We start from the raw sequence: 19651 nt of genomic DNA on the forward strand, positions 1-19651 counted from the left end.
CGAATCTAATCGGAAGATATTTGAGAGCGGAGAGCGGAAACGGTCCTCCCGTATTATTGTTCCCCTGGTCTTCGCAGCAGTCGAAGCTGTAGCTATGTGTCCAGTTGTTTTTCATTCTTTTGTCAGCCCTGACCTATTGTTGTCCGATAATCTCAGATATATCAGTTTAAAACAATGCTAAGAACGTGTATTCGGTCTGTCTTAGACACATGGAATCAAAACATCGGGTTTAAAACGGAGGGACCTTGTTAGTTTGTCCGTAATTTATCCAGTTTAGAGGTGACATGTTTATTCAACTGCTAGCTAGCTACCTGTGTGTAAAGCCCTGAATGTCTATTTAATGTATTGGTGAATGAACTTGGTTGATGTTGGAAGCGAGTACCGTATCCCACGGTAAACATGGATTCGGAGCGGGGGAGAGACAGCCGGAGTTGGGACTGGGACAGCCCGCAGTGCCGAACCCAACTGGACGAGATCTTTTTCCGCCGACATGACTACATCCAGGCCGGCAGCCAGGAGCACAGAGAGTTCTGGTCTTTCTTTGACCGCTTCCAGAGGTTTAAAACAAAGAGGGACATGTCTGCAGCAGGAGCAAAAGAGGACAGGAAAGACGGGAGAAAGACTGGCGCCGGAGCGCTAGACCTCGGCCTTCCTGAAGAGTACGATGCCCGCTACAGGATCAATGTGTCTGTGTGCACCGCGGATGTGGAGGAGCGCCTGGGGAAGTCCGAGCACAGAGGCCGGCAGAGAGCCTCAGGTCCAGGCAGCCAGGAGATCTCAGACTGCCGCCTGGCTCTGCTGCACTTCCTGGACTTCAGCCAGAGACAGAGCTTTGGGAAGCTGGCCAAGCTTCGCCGGGAGCAGAAGAACCTGCCCATCTTCCAGTACCGGGACCGGATAGTGGAGCTGGTGCGAAAGCACCCCGTGGTTGTTGTGGCAGGGGACACAGGCTGTGGGAAATCTACCCAGGTACCTCAGTATCTTCTCTCGGCTGGCTTCAACCACATAGCCTGCACTCAGCCTCGGCGCATCGCCTGTATCTCCCTGGCCAAGAGGGTCAGCTTTGAGAGTCTCAATCAGTACGGCTCAAAGGTTTGTCACAGCACCGCTAGACCAAAGATTTCTCTTTAGGTGACTATGAAAATCCAACACCATGGGCAATTTTAGATCCTTTTTAGGGTGGGGGCTCATCTCAGCCCCCCTAAAAAATATAGTAATAAAAAACTTTTTTTAATCAATTTAAGAGCTTAAGTGAGAGTTTGTGAACTTGTCTGTTAGTGACAGAGGACAAACAATTACCATTAACAGAAACGTAGTGTTGGCCAATTGGAGGTGGTTGTGCCAACACTAACAAGGCACGTTATCTATGTCACATTGTCATTAGGGGCTGAGCCCCCCTAAAGGTCTGATCCTAGAATCGCTCCTGTCCAAGACATAAGACATCTAGAACTCAGTAAAAGAGAACTGGGCTTAAGGGAGTTTTGCCCAGTGGTGGAGAGCAACTAAGTACTGCACTTTACTCGAGTATTTCCATTTTCTGCTACTTTATACTTCTACTTCATTACAATTTACAGGGAAATATTACGATACGTATTTTAAGTAGGGATAGACCGATTATCGGCCCCTTTTTTTGGCAGTTTGCAGATTATCTGTATCAGCGTTTTTATTTGTCTGATAACCGATAAAGTTAATGAATTTAAAAAGTGTTCTACTTTGGCTTGGCTACAGCTCTGTGTCTGTCCCTCTGCTTCGGTTTCACTCACCACTGAGTCTGACTTAATGTCCCACCCTCAACACTATCTGACTCTCTGTTACTGGGGATTATGTTGAAAGTTTCTCATTTATTAAATAGTTGCTTAAAGCATTTAAACAAAGTGGTGTTTGTGTTGGAGTTTGTAACATTCCAAAATCTTGATATTGACTTAAAGATTTTCATTTTTTTTTTTGGTTCCAAATATCGGTTATCGGTTTCATTAACTACTAATAATTGGTATCGGTATGGGCCTTGAAAAACCAGTATCTGTCGATCCCTAATTTTAATTTACCTTTACAAATTCGGATCAATAATACAAAATATAAGCAACAAAAAAACAACAATGGATTATAATCCATTAAGGTAAAACTTTATTAATCCCCTGGGGCAAGCTACCCAACAGTTAAATTAGTCCAGCCTTTACCAGCTGCTGCATTAAAGTGATGCACACATGAATGCATTATTAATTATGATGCAATGATCAAATGTGGTTCTGAAATGGACCATTCTGAGCACTGAGTAATGGGTACTTTTTCCTTGTACTATGCTAAGCAAGTAAGCAGCCAGGTAAGCCATTTGAAGATACCACCTCTAATAATGTGTGCAGGGCTCAGAAATGCAGTCGTGTTTTGCAGGTGGGGTACCAGATCCGCTTTGAGACCACCCGGACCCCAGCCACCAAACTGCTGTTCCTGACGGAGGGGCTGCTGCTGCGGCAAATCCAGCAGGACCGGACGCTGGCCCAGTACCAGGTGTTGATCGTGGACGAGGTCCACGAGAGACACCTCCACTGTGACTTCCTGCTCGGGGTCCTGCGCTCTCTGCTGGCGGAGCAGCCCGACCTGCGTCTCATCCTCATGTCAGCCACCATCAACATCAAACTCTTCTCCGACTATTTCAACAGTGCTCCCGTGCTGCAGGTGCCAGGCCGCCTGTTTCCCATACAGGTAAGCAGCAGGGCAGCGGGGATCACAGATGTGAATATGCATTGTTAAGGGAAAACTCAGGAGCAGCACAACTCATTTCACATACGGGAAGAATGTTCGGGAGATTATAATGAATTACACAGAAGCATTTAATGAACACGCAATAGAGGAGACAATTAAGCAGTACAGTTTAACCATGATGTGTTATCATGTAGTGCCGTCCGAACTCTGAAGTTCCTGTCTTCCTGAAGGTGTATTTAAACTCATGCTGGAGGCATTACGTTTAGCTGACCCTTTAGGTAAACAAAGATATTGTAGTCACCTGAACATAGATGCTAAAGCCTAGTTCAGCCTCTCTCTCTCTCTGGGAAGAATCAGATGCTAAAGCCTAGTTCAGCCTCTCTCTCCCTCTCTCTGGGAAGAATCAGATGCTAAAGCCTAGTTCAGCCTCTCTCTCCCTCTCTCTGGGAAGAATCAGATGCTAAAGCCTAGTTCAGCCTCTCTCTCTCTCTCTCTCTCTCTCTCTCTCTCTCTCTCTCTCTCTCTCTCTCTCTCTGGGAAGAATCAGATGCTAAATCCTAGTTCAGCCTCTCTCTCCCTCTCTCTGGGAAGAATCAGATGCTAAAGCCTAGTTCAGCCTCTCTCTCTCTCTCTCTCTCTGGGAAGAATCAGATGCTAAAGCCTAGTTCAGCCTCTCTCTCTCTCTCTCTCTCTCTCTCTCTCTCTCTCTCTGGGAAGAATCAGATGCTAAAGCCTAGTTCAGCCTCTCTCTCTCTCTCCCTCTCTCTGGGAAGAATCAGATGCTAAAGTGTGGCAGGCCCACCGACCTCCAAAAGGAGACGGTCCTGAATCAAAACATTCCCTTGTCATGCAGCTGTCTATACTACCTTGAATCTGTAGAGAGACAAACATAATTATACATGAACAGGTTTGGTTTATTAAAAATTGGCCGAATAATCTCATGCCCTGCCCTGTGACCTATGAATGACCTGATGTTGTCTAAGCCTCCCTTTAGTCTCATCATACACACAACATGGTGTTTCTGGAAATTCCACAACCTTAGCAAAAACCCCTTTGTTCTTTCACAAATATGTACTCATTCATGTGTAATTACTTCCACCAACTAATCAAAGTATTCTCGTACGCGTAGAATCTGCCATTCAGAATCAGTAAGAAAGAAAGTAATATTCAGTTGGTTGTCATATACAATTTCACCGCAAGATGGGAGTCAGTCAGTTTAATATATTCTTCACTGAAGTGATTCTATTTTGAATTGCCGCCTGCAATACAAATTGAAGCTTTAAATTAGGGAATTATGTTCCAAAAGTAACATTTTCTGTGTTTTCAGGGTTTGAGAATTAGTTAGATATTTTCTTTTAAATTGCATCCAACTTTCCCCCCTCTGTTTCTTGTACTAAGGTGATATACCAGCCCATTCCAGCTGAGGAGCAGCCCTCGCGTTCAGAGAAACTGGATCCCCGACCATATCTGCGCATCCTGCAGGGCATCGATCAGCGTTACCCTCCAGAGGAGCGCGGCGACCTGCTTATCTTCCTCAGCGGCGTGGCGGAGATCTCCACCATCCAGGAGGCCTGTCAGATTTATGGCACACACACACGCCGCTGGATTGTCTTACCGCTGCACAGCACCCTCTCACTGGCCCAGCAGGATAAGGCACGGTCTGCTTCGTCTGGATCAGAGTGGACATACTACTGTTTGAATCGGATATGTTGGCTAGGGTTCATCACTAATCCTCTGTCATCATGTTATTCTTCAGGTGTTTGACATTTCTCCTCCTGGAGTGAGAAAGTGCATCATCTCTACCAATATTGCAGAGACCTCTGTGACAATAGATGGAGTGCGCTTTGTTGTAGACTCAGGTATGGCACTTGGAGTACACTCTTTGCTGGGGATTCACTTTTTACAACTAGCTATACCTACCATTCCTTACTAGTCTCGCATTGCCAGCTCTATCTCCATGGCTGTGTGGAGTAAGGTCTGGCTACACCACAGATGCATTCTGGGATAGGAGAAAAAAAACCGCTCTGGGTTGTGTGCATTTCTTTAAACCAATCACAATCGTCTTGGGCGGCGCTAAGCTCCAGACGCAGCGACTAGATAGTCTCGGGAAGGAACTCGTTTTGGTGGAACATTTGCACCCCGCAAAAGAAAACGCCACGTACAATATTAAATGAAGTTAACTGTTCAGAATACAGTAACGTGATCTATTTCAATTAGCTGGATACATGGTTAAACCTCATTGGCTCTTACCAGTGTATCTCCGTGTGTACTTCGTCCACAGCAATCCCACCAATCGCTCCCAAAACGTCCCAGTTAGAGAGAGGAAATGCCTAAACATATTCTTTGTAAATCTTTACATTCATTTCTCTAAAGAACCAAGCAGGACTGTCTTGTTGCACCATCCAGATTTTCTTTAAAACTTGACATTTTCAAGCTAACATGCTGATAGGTGTTGTTGTTTCCCGTAGCGAAGGGATTTTGGAAAACGGCAACACAATGTACTTCCGTTGATCCAGACTAATCCTTACAAACCTAATTTTGTGCAGCCAAGTTTAGTTCAAAATCTCTCCATTTTAAATCTAGTGAGGATCCAAAAGGTTCAAAAGATACCAAATCTGTCATGCTGTATTTTTTTTTTTCACCGATGTGATTGAGATGTTTTCTAAATTGAAAGAAATTGAAATAGTAAACAAGGGCAAAAAATAATACATGGCCCAGAAGAAGATGCAACAACCTTATACATGGATTGTTTTGTTATTACAGGGAAGGTAAAGGAAATGAGTTTTGACCCTAAGGCTAAGATGCAACGTCTGCAGGAGTTCTGGATCAGCCGAGCCAGCTCTGAGCAGAGGAAAGGCCGAGCCGGTCGCACAGGTCCAGGAGTGTGTTACCGCCTGTACGCAGAGTCGGACTACGATGCCTTCGCCCCTTATCCTGTCCCTGAAATCCACAGAGTGGCACTGGACTCCCTCATTCTCCAGGTAACAGCATCCCATAGAAAGCAAGATAGCAACTCTTCTTTTGTTTCCTTCAAATATTTTTATTATGGTATTTTGTTAAACAAATACACACATTTGTACAGTGTCTGCATTTCACAGAGAAGATACTATGAAGAAAAAAAAAATACAGCCCATTCCCTAATCCCTCCCCACAAACCTCATCTAACAGCTGAGACACACACACACACACAGTCTGGAGTTTAAAAAAAGTGCTGGAAGCCAGGTTAAAGGTGCAGTAGGTACCTTTCTGTCATATTTGCTGAAACTGACCCTATGTTTGAGTAGAACTACATGAAGCAGGTAATTAAAAAAAAAAATCCAGCTCCTCTGGCACCACCTACAGCCTGTAGTGCGATTTGCAAAAATCCACCGCTCCCTGTTCAGATGCAATCAGGGCCAGGGAGGTGTCTAACTGTGTGTCAGTCACTGCTCATGAACACGCATTCATTCTCCCTTTTGGGGGGAGGGGCTTAGGAGACCGTTTTCGGCTTTAGCGGAAAGGGGGGAGGGACTGAGAAGTGTTCAAATGTTCGATGTTCAAATTTAAAAGTCCTGGATCTTCGCAATCCTACCTACGGCACCTTTAAATAACAAGAAGTAAAATAATGTGAGAACAGAAAGTAAATACATTGCAAAATGAAATCAAAAACCGACGCGTAAGACAAAAGGTACATAAAGAAAGGATATAACAGCTTCAATTATGGGACTGAAAATTGATATTACAGCGAACCATTGTAAGAGAAGGAAGGAGAAGAGTGCTTCTCTAAATTGAGTAGAGATTATGAAAGTGTTCCAGAAAAGGACCCCCCCCACAACTTTTTGAATTTGTTGAGCAACTCTTCTGTCCAATTCTTCAATTTCCGTAGTTAAATCCTAGCGTTATTCATGCTGTTTTGGTCCTGCAGATGAAGAGCATGTGTCTTGGAGACCCTCTTTCTTTCGTCTTCATTGACCCGCCTCCAGCTGCTAGTATCCAGACGGCAGTCACTTATCTGAAGCAGCAGGGGGCGCTAGACGGTCGTGGAGAACTGACCTCTATAGGTAGTCTGCTGGCACAGCTGCCTGTGGATGTGGTCATAGGTAAGATTCCTACACCAAACTCCTGTTGTACGAGGCAGTCTGTTTTTCATCTTCTAACTTTTTCATGAATCTGACAACTGAAACACAACATGGTGGCGAAGGGTTGAATAAACGGTTACACTTTACTTGAAGGTATCTACATAAGAGTGACATGACACTGTCATGAACGTGTCATAAACATTATAAACAAGTCATAAACATTTATGACATAACGCTTCTTTTAGTAAGTGTCATTCAATTTTTGTCATGACAAGTTATGGTTATGGTTAGAGTTAGAGTTGGGTTAGGGTTAGGGTTCATGTGTCATGACTGTGTCATGTCACTCTTATGTAGATACCTTCAAGTAAAGTGTTACCGAATAAACTTTAAATAGCATCAATTTAGGCTTGGTACTTGAAGTAATTATACCAAATATCACAATGAATCAGGCCACTGGTTCTCAAACTGTGGTACAAGTACCACTGGTGGTACGCGAGCTCCCTCTAGTGGCACCCGGAGATAATCTGATATATTTTGAAAAAAAATTAATTTAAAAACACAGTACTGTAGAAACACTACAACATTTTTAATAATAATACTTAAACTATGATAGAAGTCATGCAAATGAAGTGTTTCCTTACGTGTAAATATGTTTGTTTCGATATCAGCCTGCTTACGTAGTCAGGTTCATTGTATTGTGCTCTAGGTCTTAAATAATTTTAAACAGGTCTTAATTTTGCTACATCCATGTAACGCTACCTCTAATGCTCATTAAAATGCTCCGGCAGCAAAATAGAATAGAATGTTGTTGTTTTTTTTTTATTCTTTCTTTTGCTGGTCCAAATATAATTCACTATATCACAACTACAAATGAATGAGCGGAGGTGCTCTGGGTCCTCCACACAGTGATTATAGACACCGGTCCTATAATGCCGATGAGGAAATCGGGGAATTGTTTCACACAACGTTTGCGGGCTCTGACATCTGACTTTTTTTTTTTTGCTGCCTCTCTGTCGAGGCATAAACCTCCATGTATATGTGCGCCTGCTCTACCCACTGAACCAACCCGGCCACAGACACCTGCCTTATTTTCTTTATTTGATGTCGTGACATAGGTCTTAAATTGAATTCATTATGGTCTTAAAATGGTCTCAAAAGGTCTTACATGTGACTTGGTGAAAGAGGAAGTCAGAGGAAGTCCAGCATGTCTGTGGCTGTGAACAAATAATGTTTTTAGGAATAAATCTGCCTCCTGCATGAACTGTCCGTAGCTGAGCAGGGTAGGCCTGTGCTGCTCTATTTTAACGTGGGCCATAATGGTGGTACTAGTCTAATATATATTCTGAAGTGGGGTGTGGTGTAAAAAGTTTGAGAACCACTGAATTAGGCAATGACATTTCTATATGATTTCACATGACAAATAACTGTATTGATTGATTGACATGCTGGAGTTTAAAAGTGCTGCAAACCCAGTAGCAGCTGGATTTAGGAAACGTGTCTGTGTCGATTCAGGGAAGATGCTGGTGCTGGGCTCTTTGTTTAAGCTGGTGGATCCCGTGTTGACGGTGGCGGCGGCCCTCAGTGTTCAGTCGCCTTTCCTGCGCAGCGCACAGCACAACCCGGACTGTGCCACCGCCCGCCAGCCCCTGAACAGCAACCACGGAGACCCCTTTACCCTGCTCAACACTTTCAATGCCTGGGTGGAGGTCAGTAATGGACACTTTATTAGACAGCGGCTATTTGATGTGAACAGATGAGACAGATTTGGTATAAGAATTTTTTCATTGTAGGGCTGGGTATCGCCACTGATTTACTGAGTCGATTAGATTCCGATTCACATGGTTCCAATTTGATTCCATTCAATATCAATTCGATCAGGCATATTTCCATTCCAATTTTGCTTGGATATGAAAGAGATTCTCAGAGAAGTAATTCTGAAAATTGTACAAGGAACCTCTCCAACCTAGCCTGGAAATCCAGACCCAAATCTGAAAGATTAAGGGTCTGGCAATGAGTAATGAAAATGGCCCAACTCGAGGGGCGGCACCAAGCATGCATTTGAACATCTCACTGCACGCAATTGGATAACACTACGACCAATCACGACAATACACGGGGTATCCAGAGCCCCATACGCTTAGCTACCAGCGGAGCTAACTGCTAGATTAAATTGTCGTCATCTGTTTAGCTCGCCTCTGGCCCGCCTATATCAGATACACCGATGTGATTGGTGCAGCTCGGCTCCAAGGGCATAGTTAATGAGCATCATTACTCAATACCAGAGTGACTGGCTGAGCAAATTCAAATTGTGCTCTCGCGAGAACTCTGAATTTCCAGGGTATCTCCATCCTGATGCATTATTAAAAATATTGTTGCCGTTAAGATTTGACTCCAAAGCAGTTACATAGAGACAGAAATAAAAAGTGCAAGTGCTTTCTTTAGTGCAGACGGTGTGATGCAGAGCGGTATAAGGCCGTACATTTGTGAAAATGGCCATGGCAGTTTTTGATACCAATGTCTTCACTCTTAAAAGATCAATCTCAGGATTTTATGACTCCATATCAGATCATTCAAATGAAGATCAATTTGAATCAGAAAATGGACTTTTTAAACCCAGCCCTACTTCATTGTACATAAAACTGTTCATCTTTGAGTTTAACAGGTGAAGGGAGAGAGAGGCGGTGGCTCGAGGAAGTGGTGCAGGAGGAGAGGCCTGGAGGAGCAGCGGCTCTACGAGATGGTCAACCTACGCAGGCAGTTCAAGGCAAGCTACTGACAGAAGTTCACACATAAAAAAAAAAGTATTGACAGCAGAGTTCAGAATTAGCACCATGTACCAGCCAAATGCTGGTAAAATCGGCAAGTAGCTGGAAGATTTGCTTTACTCACAAGCAGTGGTGTAGTCTACGTGATACGCAGGTATACGCAGTATACCCACTAAGAAACCTCCAGGATTTCCATATACCCACTTAAAAATGCCCAATGACCCACAACAACATAATTTCCATTATATTTTTGAGATATTTTTGAATTGTCATCTGTGTTTTTCTTCTTCACATAGGCTAAATAAAGGTATTTCCACCGTAAATTTGTGCATAAAAGTGTATCCAAATGTAGGAAATGAAGTCTTTGACGCTCAAAATAACCCTGGGGGAGGACACCCAGACCCCCCAATATGATATGTACTCCCCCTCCCCCAAAAGCAGATTCTGGCCCATATATATAGGCCAATATATTTATATACAGTAACCTACAGTATACCCACTACAATACATTAGACTACACCACTGCTCACAAGCCACCAAAACATTGGTAATGTGTTGTCAAATTCACTCGCTATTTGGCTGGTGGACAAAAAAGTAAATTTTTAACCTTGTTTGACAGATTTTTGATTTGCGAAACAAGATTTTACTCTGCAAGCTTCCTCTGTGGTTAGCAGGAGTTGCTGAGGAGCCACGGCCTGCTGGAATCCGAGCACAGCGCTCCGTCTGGCGGTGACCGCGGGCAGCGCAGGGAGAGGCTAGCCGAGAGGAAGAAGCTGCATCAGCTGAAGAGAGATCACGAGCAGCAGGAGAGCAGCAGGCGTAAAGTCCTGAGGATGGACGAGGGCCAGGACGGAGAGTTCTCCTCGGGATCCGACACCGAGGGAGGCGGCAGAGGCAAGAAGGACCAGGAGGGATCGGGACAGAACATGGACATACAGGTGAACTCAGAGTACAGCATAACATGGGGGGAAAAGTTGCACACCAGCATTTAACACTCAGTTTGAAACCCTGTCCACTCATTATTTGTGTGCTATTTTGTGGTACACGTATGATCCATTAAGTAGAATAAATACATGTTTTATTGATCTGTCTTATTATTCCTGCAGTCTTTAAAAGTTAAAGGTCCCATATTGTAATAAGTGCGATTTCCATGTCTTTTGTGATTATAAAGCAGGTCGAGGTGCTATATAAATACTGTAGTAGTATCAAAACGCTCAATCCACAGAGAAATGCACACAGCCCGTATTTAGAAACTATGCCATTAAACGAGCCGTCAGGACTTCTGTACGGTTCACAACTATACTATATATTCAAGATTCAAGAGGTTTTATTGTCATATGCGCAGTAAAGACAACTTACCCCATGCAATGAAAAGCTTGCTTTGCCGGTCTTCCTTACACAACGAATAAAAAAGGAGAATAATATAATAAAGCTAAAATAAATAATAAAAAAAGTTGTAATAAATAGTTTGAAAAGAGATAATAAAATGGATAAAGTCCATAAAGTGCACTTATATAGGTAGAAAGTGCCGCTACAGTGCCGTTGCAGTCATTCCCCGACTGCAATGACAGAGCAGAGACTCTGAGAAGGCAGATGTGGAAGACCTGGAAAGGCTGGCCAATCAGTGTTGAGCAGGGAGGGGGGCGTAAAGAGACAGGCTCTAAACGGAGCGTTTCAGACCGAGGGTGAATACAGGTATATTCAGACAGACAGTATGAGAAACATAATGGGTTTTTTTTTACATTAAAGCACGTAAACGTGTTCTAGTAGAAACCCAAAATATATTGAATGCACCTGAAAATGAGCATAATATGGGACCTTTAATACTTCAAAGTTTTTCATTTATAGAGGCAAGTGCTGCTTTGTGGATTATATTTGTGTCAGATTCACCCGTTGAGCTGCAGCTGTTTGCAGAAAGAAGGGAAGTTCTGTGGGTCCTGGAAGCAATAAGTAGAATTGAAAACGAGGAGATTGACAGATCTGTGTATAAAGAGAAAAAAAAGGCCAATGCATATGGTATCAAGGCTAGTCATCTTCACAGAGGTGGATCTGTTTGCGTCTACACTCTGAGTGTAACATACACTTGTCCTGCAACAGGAGGTGAAGTTCAAGTTGCGTCACAACGTGTCGGAGCTGCAGGAGGCGGCCAGCGTCAGTCAGGACATGTCCTCCCGCCAGCAGGCTCTGCTCAAGCTGCTGCTGTGCCGAGGCCTCTACCCCCAGCTGGCCCTGCCGGACGAACACAACACCGCCCGCAAGGACTCGGACCAGGTCAGGCTCCCGATGCACAGAATACAAGTTTTAGTGATACAATAAAGGGGAAAACTTGTTTCTATAGTGACTGTAGTGATGAAATATTCCACTAACATGTTGTGATTTGACATTGTTTAGGTGTTTCACACAAAGAATAAGCAGGGAGTGGTAATTCACCCGACGAGTGTGTTTGCCAGTGACCCAGAGGTGCTACAAGTGCCTGAGGGCGACACCAGAGAAATGGGTAAACCTCTGGAATAACTTCTTTACAAGTGCTACGTGCAGATTTTGAAAAAGAAATGGTGGTGTAGTGGTATGGTTGACTTTTTACATTTAAAAGTAAAAAAACTACTTTAAAAAAAGTGAAACAGCCATTTTCAAGTGTTTTTTAATTTATCCCATGGGAAAAGAAAATGGACAGCAGTAACATGAGAGGCCCATGCATGCAGCAAGTATAAGGTCATGATTGATAAACGTTTACTGTTCATAAGATAAAAACACACATTTAAATGACATTTGGAGATAAATCATGGGAACTTATTAAATCCACCTGACGTCTTGTTGCTGTCCTCACATGTCTCTTTCTTATTGTGCCTGCCTCTCATCGTGTCTCTGTGTCTCTGGTCTCCTGCCTGCAGGGCCTGATAGGAGGGACAGCAGCAGACACCAGCTGCTAGCCTTCGTCACTCTGTTGGAGACCAACAAGCCATATTTGTCCAACTGCGTGCGGGTTCCAGCGCTGCAAGTTAGTACCAGATGTGGAATGTTCCTGTTCCCACCACAAATTGTTGAATATTTTTTTTATTTTTTTTTATTCTCTACTATTAACCCTGATAATTTGTTTATTAGTTCAAGGTTGGATTACTGTAATGCTCTTTATGTTGGTCTGAATCAGACCTCCATCTCACGCCTTCAACTTGTTCAAAATGCCGCTGCTCGCTTTTTAACAAATACATCTAGACGTGCACACATCACTCCTGTTCTCTACAAGCACTGCTACTTCTGCTACTTGGGCGGAGTGATATTACTCCAACTCTGAGCCAACTCCAGGCGAACTCTCTGCTCCTCATCCAAGGGGCTTCTCAGGTGCTGCGAGCAAATCACTCCGCCCAAGTAGCAGAAGTAGTAGTGCTTCGCCTTGTGAGAATATAGTTCCCAGTATATATACGGTTAGAAGATGGCTGTGTCTCATGTGACCTTGTTATTTGTACGCTGTGACTATACAAATCACAACATGTAAATAGGAAAATGTTGGCGTTATTTTGTCACTTATTGGGAGCAGTAGGCTAGTTGGAACCGGTTACCTCCAGGATCTGGGCTAAGCTAGGCTAGCGGTGGGTGCGTCAGACAGAGTTACGACACGCACAGAGATGAGAAGGGTATGTATGGACTTATCTAACTCTGGGGGATACGGTGAATAAGACAATATTATAGCCCATCATACATGTCTCTCCACAGCACAAAGCTTCCTAGGAGCCCTCCAGAAAGCTCTGGTACTTTCCCCATCTTCTAGTGCTCTAGTTTCCGTGTGCTCCCCAGGCTCTGCTGCTGGTGGCCAACTCTGTGGACAGTAACGCTGACTGCACGCGCCTGGTGGTGGACAGCTGGCTGGAGCTGGAGCTGCGGGAGGCGGAGGACGCCCTGAAGGTGCTGTCCACCGCTCTCACCCTCAGGGCCGAGTGGGAGCGCCTCCTGCTGGCCCAGCTGGGACAGAGCACGATGGGGGGAGCAGCAGTCCAGGGGGTGTCCCGCAAAGTCATGGAGAAGCTGAGCGAAGGCCTGGTCCGCTTCCTGCTTTACACCGAGGTAGGGCTGCTCCATTACGGATGAAAAAAAATCACAATTATTTTGGTCCATATTGAAATCAAGATTATTTTTATTGGCTTTTGGAAAGATGTTGCAATTAGTGAACTTAAAAAACAGTGAAACGGTAAAGCAAATCAACAGTGAAAACGCCTTGAACTGTGAAATTTCCCTTCATACTTTTGCCGTTTGAAAATAATTTTTTTTCCCATTCAGAACACAAGACAAAAATAAGAGTTCACTTGCAAAACATAATGTGCAAAATAATCCTTTTTTTTTTCTCAGATTATTCTGTTTTTGTGATCGATGGGAGCCGAAATCGTTTAAAAACTATTAGAATTTGGATTAATTGCACAGCCCTACACTGAGTTACCCATGCAGCATAACGCACCCCCAAAAAACAGGCCTGAAAAGTAGCTCACACACATAGTCTTGATATAATAATTCTGTTTATGTGTGAACTGTATGTGTCTGTGTTGTTGTTCATTTCTACTTTCCAGACATTCTCAGTGACTCATTCACATTTTTCCATCTCATTTAATATACTTTCTGTGTACTTCTTCTTCCCGTCCCTCCCAGGTCAGTTACAGCCTGCGGCGACTCACAGCGTTCCAGACCCAGAACCTGTACATTGGCCCCCAGTCTCAGTCGGAGCTGTCTCACACCAACGCTTCAGATGTTAACCCGCTGTTTCCAGGAGTCGAGGCCAAGCCGGACCCCATTAAAGGAGGCCTGCGGGTCACCAGCTTCTTCAACTACAACTGTCTGGCTGTGAGTCTGTCTGAAACCGTGGCAACCTAGACGAGCATTCGCTTAAAGTTACACAGAGGTCGCGTCCGAAACCGCAGACTATGCACTACGTAATAAATACATATACTATCGTTCAACATACCTTTGTGTAGATAAACAGTAGTTTTCCGACACACTCTGCTGTAATTTTCAACGTCGCTTCCTGAGAGCCTCCTTGTCGGTTGGAGACGCGTAACCATGGTAACCCCTACCGACCTCAGCTCTAGCGGCATCACCAGGTGATGCTTACATTTCTGAAAAAGGGTAAATAACTAGACCAACAGTCGCGGGTAAATATGTAGAAATGTGTAAAAATTAGAGTGTTGTTGACGTTACAGAGCTCCTTGGTTTCTGTCCGCTTGTCTGTTATGAACATTGTCGTTACTACCACATTGCATTGTGGGATACTTATGCCGGCGTAGTGCCCAGTGTTTGCGTACTGTAATATTTCACCGGAAAAAGTATGCAATTCACGTACTATTGGTTTCGGACGTACTAACAAATCTCACATGCTGGTTTAGCTACTAAATGGCATGTTAGTGTGGAATTTCAGACGCAATCAGAGATGGAAAATAAATGTTTCAACTGCTAGAGAAATCGTGCGGTGTCGGGCGCCTGGGTAGCTCACCTGGTAGAGCGGGCGCCTATATGTAGAGGTTTACTCCTCGATGCAGCGACCGCGGGTTCGACTCCGATTCCCCCTCTCCTCCCCCCTTTCGTGTCTTAAGCTGTCCTATCAAAATAAAGGCCTAAGAAGCCCACAATGTTTATTTTGTTCTGTTTATATTTGTGGAGGTCACTTCAGGTGAACTGTACCAGTTCATACAGAAAACTGAATCGTCATTACGTTATCTGCGTCCACAAATTTGAAACCGCCCGTCTCTCGAGGTGATGCAAATGACAACATGTATTTTGTGCTTGTTGTTGACTCTACCTTGGACACCATGGTAGTGTCCCTGCTGCTGGTCGTTGTTTGTCACAGATGACATCCAGAGCATTTGTGATCTTTTGCACACTGTATTGTCCCTTCCCACATTATTTGTCACCTCATCACAGCCACTATCAAATTGGCATTTATTTCTGAATGTAAAGGTGTATAAAAAGGGAGCCTAGACGTAACTTAGGTTAGTGCCTCAGACAACTAAACCCAAATGCTTCAACAAAGCTGCCTGAAAGCTGTAAAACAGGGTGTCAAGTGGCGACATACTTTTCCTGAAAAGTCCAGGTTACAACTGAATTATTCTATATCGACGACTTTTCATTAACGGGATAGTTCAGGTGCCGCCGGAAATTCCGCCGGATGTCCCTCATTTTCAGCCGGATGTCCGTCACCTTCTACTTTCTTTGTGTTGGCGTTCTAAACTCCGGTGGATTTCTGAGGACTATGGTTAACTGCTCCTCAGATCTCTGCAGGTTAAATCCAGACAGCTAGCTAGACTATCTGTCCAATCTGAGTTTTCTGTTGCACGACTAAAACAACTTTTGAACGTACACACGTTCCACCGAAACAAGTTCCTTCCCGAGGCTATTTTGCAGAGGCACAGTTGCTCCGTCTGGCGTGACTGGTTTAAAGAAATGCCTGGGGCGGCCTCTAGCTCACCCAGTAAGAGCGTTTGCCCCATGTAGGCTGAGTCCTGCAGTGGCGCGAGTTTGAATCTGACCTGCTGCCCTTTGCTGCGTGTCATCCCCCATCTCTCTCCCCCTTTCATGTCTATCCACTGTCACTACTTAATAAAGGAAAAAGCCCCAAAAAAATGATCTTAAAAAAAAAAAAAAAAATGCCAATAAACCAGAGCACGTTTTTCTCCCATCCCGGAATGCTGTGTGGACTAGTCAGACCTTCCTCTACAGCGCTGTGGAGGAAGGTCTGGCAATGCGAGACTACAATTAAATAAAAACTAATTCCTTAACAAATTAAGAATGAAATAATTGCAAGCTAAATCTCTCCTTAAATTAATATATATCATTTTGGAATCAAATCATTCAGCCTTCCTTGTTAAATGCATCTAACTTATAACTGAAATAGAAACTGATCACCACAGCTGACTTACAGTGCCAGTCAAACGTTTGGCCACACTTTCCCATTCAAATAAATGGGAAAGTGTGTCCAAACATTTAAATGGTACTGTATTAAGTGTCATGGATCCTTGTGTTTGCAGGACTCGAAGGATCTCTACAGTGAGTGTTTACGCACTTTCTGGACCTGCCCTAACTGTGACCTGTACATGCCTCTGACTCCACTAGAACGCATGCAGCACGAGGCCTCCTGCAGGCCGGCAGGGGAACAGCAGCAGCCAGAGGAAGGTCAGGAATGTCCTTCCGTTGATATTTATTTTTGAGCTATCTGCTGGGGTTCGATTACTTGAACACATGCAACAGCTGCCTCATTCAGCAGCTGTCTCGACATTTATTAAAGGAACACGCCGACTTATTGGGACTTTGTCTTATTCACCGTATCCCCCAGAGTTAGATAAGTCCATACATACCCTTCTCATCTCCGTGCATGTCGTAACTCTGTCTGACGCACCCACCACTAGTCTAGCTTAGCACAGATCCTGGAGGTAACAGGCTCCATCTACCTGCTGCTCCCAATAAGTGATAAAAATAACGCCAACATTTTCCTATTTACATGTTGTGATTTGTATAGTCACAGTACAAATAACAAGGTCACATGAGACACAGCCATCTTCTAACCGTATTCATACTGGGAACTATATTCTCAGAAGGCGAAGCACTGCTACTTCTGCTACTTGGGCGGAGTGATTTGCTTGCAGCACCTGAGAAGCCCCGTGGTGAGGAGCAGAGAGTAACAACGGTGCTTTTCTCTCTGGGGGATACTGTGAATAAGCTGAAGTCCCAATAAGACGGCGTGTTCCTTTTAAGAGATGAATAACTTGAGACTGATTGTGGGGTATGTATGTGTTTGTGCTTTTCAGAGCCAGAAGGTGGGAAGGCGAGCTCATCCTCAGTGTCCAGTCTTACCAGAGTTTATCACTGCGACGTCTGCGATGAAGACCTGTCGCTCACCTCCACCGAGATCCTCAAACATAAAAGGCAGCACATGTATTCCGTTAAGTAAAGGACAACAGTCTGTCCTGTCGAGGACAGACTTGAGTTTATACTGTACAACAAAGTTGTTTTTTCGTTTGTGTCACCGCTCTTCTTCCCTTTTGTACTTGAGGAACTTTATTAAAGTGCTATTGCTTCCCTCTAATGGTCACTGGATGTATTTGCTGTAGCCCTCTGCATTGTTCTGTTCCAATAGGAGAAATACACATTTGTCAAATCTACTTTCCTAAAATAATAGTTCCACAATTTCAACATAAGAAGTCGTACAGAAATACAGCGAGAGTTGTGTGGAGCTGATAGTCTTAATTAGCTTTGTAGCAACTCATTTGGCAATGGATTGAATGTAACGGACGTTCATTAATATCAAAAAGTTAAGCACTATAGCTTTAAGACAGACAGTTTTGGTGATATGGCAGCATAAGGTGCACCATTCTTCCTCATTAAGATGGCAACAGAGACAATGAGTAGGTAAGATTTTTTGTAAAACTGTCATTTAATTTGGCTTTACTTTGTGACATACTATTGAAGTAGGAGGCCTATTGTTTTAGGGATATTTTGGCAGTTTTTTTTTATTGGGTAAAGTTTGAGAAACACTGCCGTATTAGCATAGCATTGTAGAATAATTCTAGAACACAACTTTGATCCAGTGTTTGGGAAAAGGAACAGCAAGGTAATGACACGTGAGAGAGAAGTAGACACTGATTTAAAATATAGAGTGAGGGTTTAATAATGATACAAACCCACGATATGTAACACCTCAAAGCAGCACATTGGCACAAAGTCAGAAGTAAGACAGCACGGAAGATAAAAACCTCTCAAAAAAATAAAGAATCAGAATAAATATCTCAATAAATAAATAAACAGGTAATATCTCATTAATTACTTTGAAACTAATAAATACGTACATTTGAAAATATGCACATTGGCAAAAAATCAATAACCCCAAAACAAAAAGTAAATAGTACTTAACACAGAGTTACTTAGAAATCATAAGGTATTGATTACTGAAATCAAAAGGCACATTTATTAAGATGTAAGAATGGGGCCTGCAATAGTGACCGCATGACTGTCAGTACTGTACTCTAACACCATTTCTGAACCAGAAGTAGCAAATCGTGTGCAATGGCTTTACTAGTTCAGTTTGTCTGCACCGTCGAGTGAACGTGTGTGTCTGTGTGCAGGTCTATGTGTTGCAGATTTGTGGGGATTGTGTGTGTGTGTGTGTGTTTGTGTGAGGAGGGGAGGGGACAAAGGGTTATTTTAGGATTGGAGGATGGCAGTCCAGTGACCGACTGACTTTGTGTTTCCTGCCATTGTGACAGCATGTGTGTGTTTTTTTTTTTAAGTGGGCCAACATTGTTGGCAGGCTGGCCTCTAGTAGTGATGATGACCGTCCCATAACGGAGAGGTCAGGGGCTCGTGTTTATCAGCAGTTGTGTGTCCTGACTCTGTCCCCAAGTCTAATCGTCTCCGTTCACTCACTTTAAGACACACAGTCACTTTGGATAAACGTTCTTGGCTAAACCTAAAATGTGAATAATCTGGTGAAGCTTCTGAAATGTTCATTCTGCCATAATTCAGTGTTCCCATCTTTAGTTTTAAAGGATTTAAAAGACCGAGATCTCCCCCCCCCCCCCACACACACACACACACACACACACACACACATATTCTCTTATACTGTTGGGATATCATCATTCGGTGATGCTCAGTGCATTTCATGAGTTATTTTGAGATTATTTGTTGTTTACTTGGAAATCTTTTCAACAACCCAGCCCAGTAAATGGTTCTCTGTGTCGGTGAAGAGACCAATAACAACAGTTACAGGGATATTAAAGCCTCATTTTTTTTTTTTTTTTTCAGTCAACCACAAATTGTGATCTTAGGAATCTTGTTGCTGCATTGCATTTTGCTCAAGGGGCAAATTTCTGTCGAGCAACTGGTGTCTAATATCTAATACAGTATATAGGAGGCTGAACAAAAGGCCCTTTGAATCTAGGGAATGTACACACACAAACCTTTATGTTTATGTCGACATATTAAGATATTTGCCAACCATTATGTTAACAAAATCTGTTAATGTACCCTTGGCCAGTTATTCACTGAAAGTAGAAAAATATATCACCAACTAGCAAAATAGACACAGAAATGCAAGGTACATCACCAAAAGCATTTTGAGAAATGTCCTTGGGGGTTATTTATCTTTAAGCTCAG

At 43.5% G+C, this 19651-nt stretch overlaps 1 protein-coding gene across 1 annotated transcript; it reads left to right on the plus strand.

Moving 5' to 3' along the window:
* The first annotated feature begins 43 nt into the window (after window positions 1-43).
* On the plus strand, window positions 44-17582 carry dhx34 (DEAH (Asp-Glu-Ala-His) box polypeptide 34). The gene is made up of 16 exons (XM_031287001.2): window positions 44-1092; window positions 2389-2700; window positions 4099-4353; window positions 4457-4559; window positions 5464-5681; window positions 6605-6779; window positions 8271-8464; window positions 9421-9522; window positions 10198-10461; window positions 11621-11794; window positions 11915-12020; window positions 12415-12521; window positions 13316-13582; window positions 14159-14350; window positions 16528-16672; window positions 17305-17582. The coding sequence occupies exons 1-16, from the start codon at window positions 400-402 to the stop codon at window positions 17445-17447; spliced, it is 3450 nt and encodes a 1149-aa protein (XP_031142861.1). The 5' UTR covers window positions 44-399; the 3' UTR covers window positions 17448-17582.
* Window positions 17583-19651: the final 2069 nt, after the last annotated feature.

Source organism: Sander lucioperca, chromosome 5 (assembly GCF_008315115.2).
Source record: "Sander lucioperca isolate FBNREF2018 chromosome 5, SLUC_FBN_1.2, whole genome shotgun sequence".
Taxonomy (NCBI): Eukaryota; Metazoa; Chordata; class Actinopteri; order Perciformes; family Percidae; genus Sander; species Sander lucioperca.

Coding starts and splice junctions, on each gene's coding strand:
- dhx34 (XM_031287001.2), top strand. CDS start 400: ATGGATTCGGAGCGGGGGAGAGACAGCCGGAGTTGGGACTGGGACAGC. Junction 1,093..2,388: donor TCAATCAGTACGGCTCAAAG/GTTTGTCACAGC, acceptor CGTGTTTTGCAG/GTGGGGTACCAGATCCGCTT. Junction 10,462..11,620: donor GACAGAACATGGACATACAG/GTGAACTCAGAG, acceptor GTCCTGCAACAG/GAGGTGAAGTTCAAGTTGCG.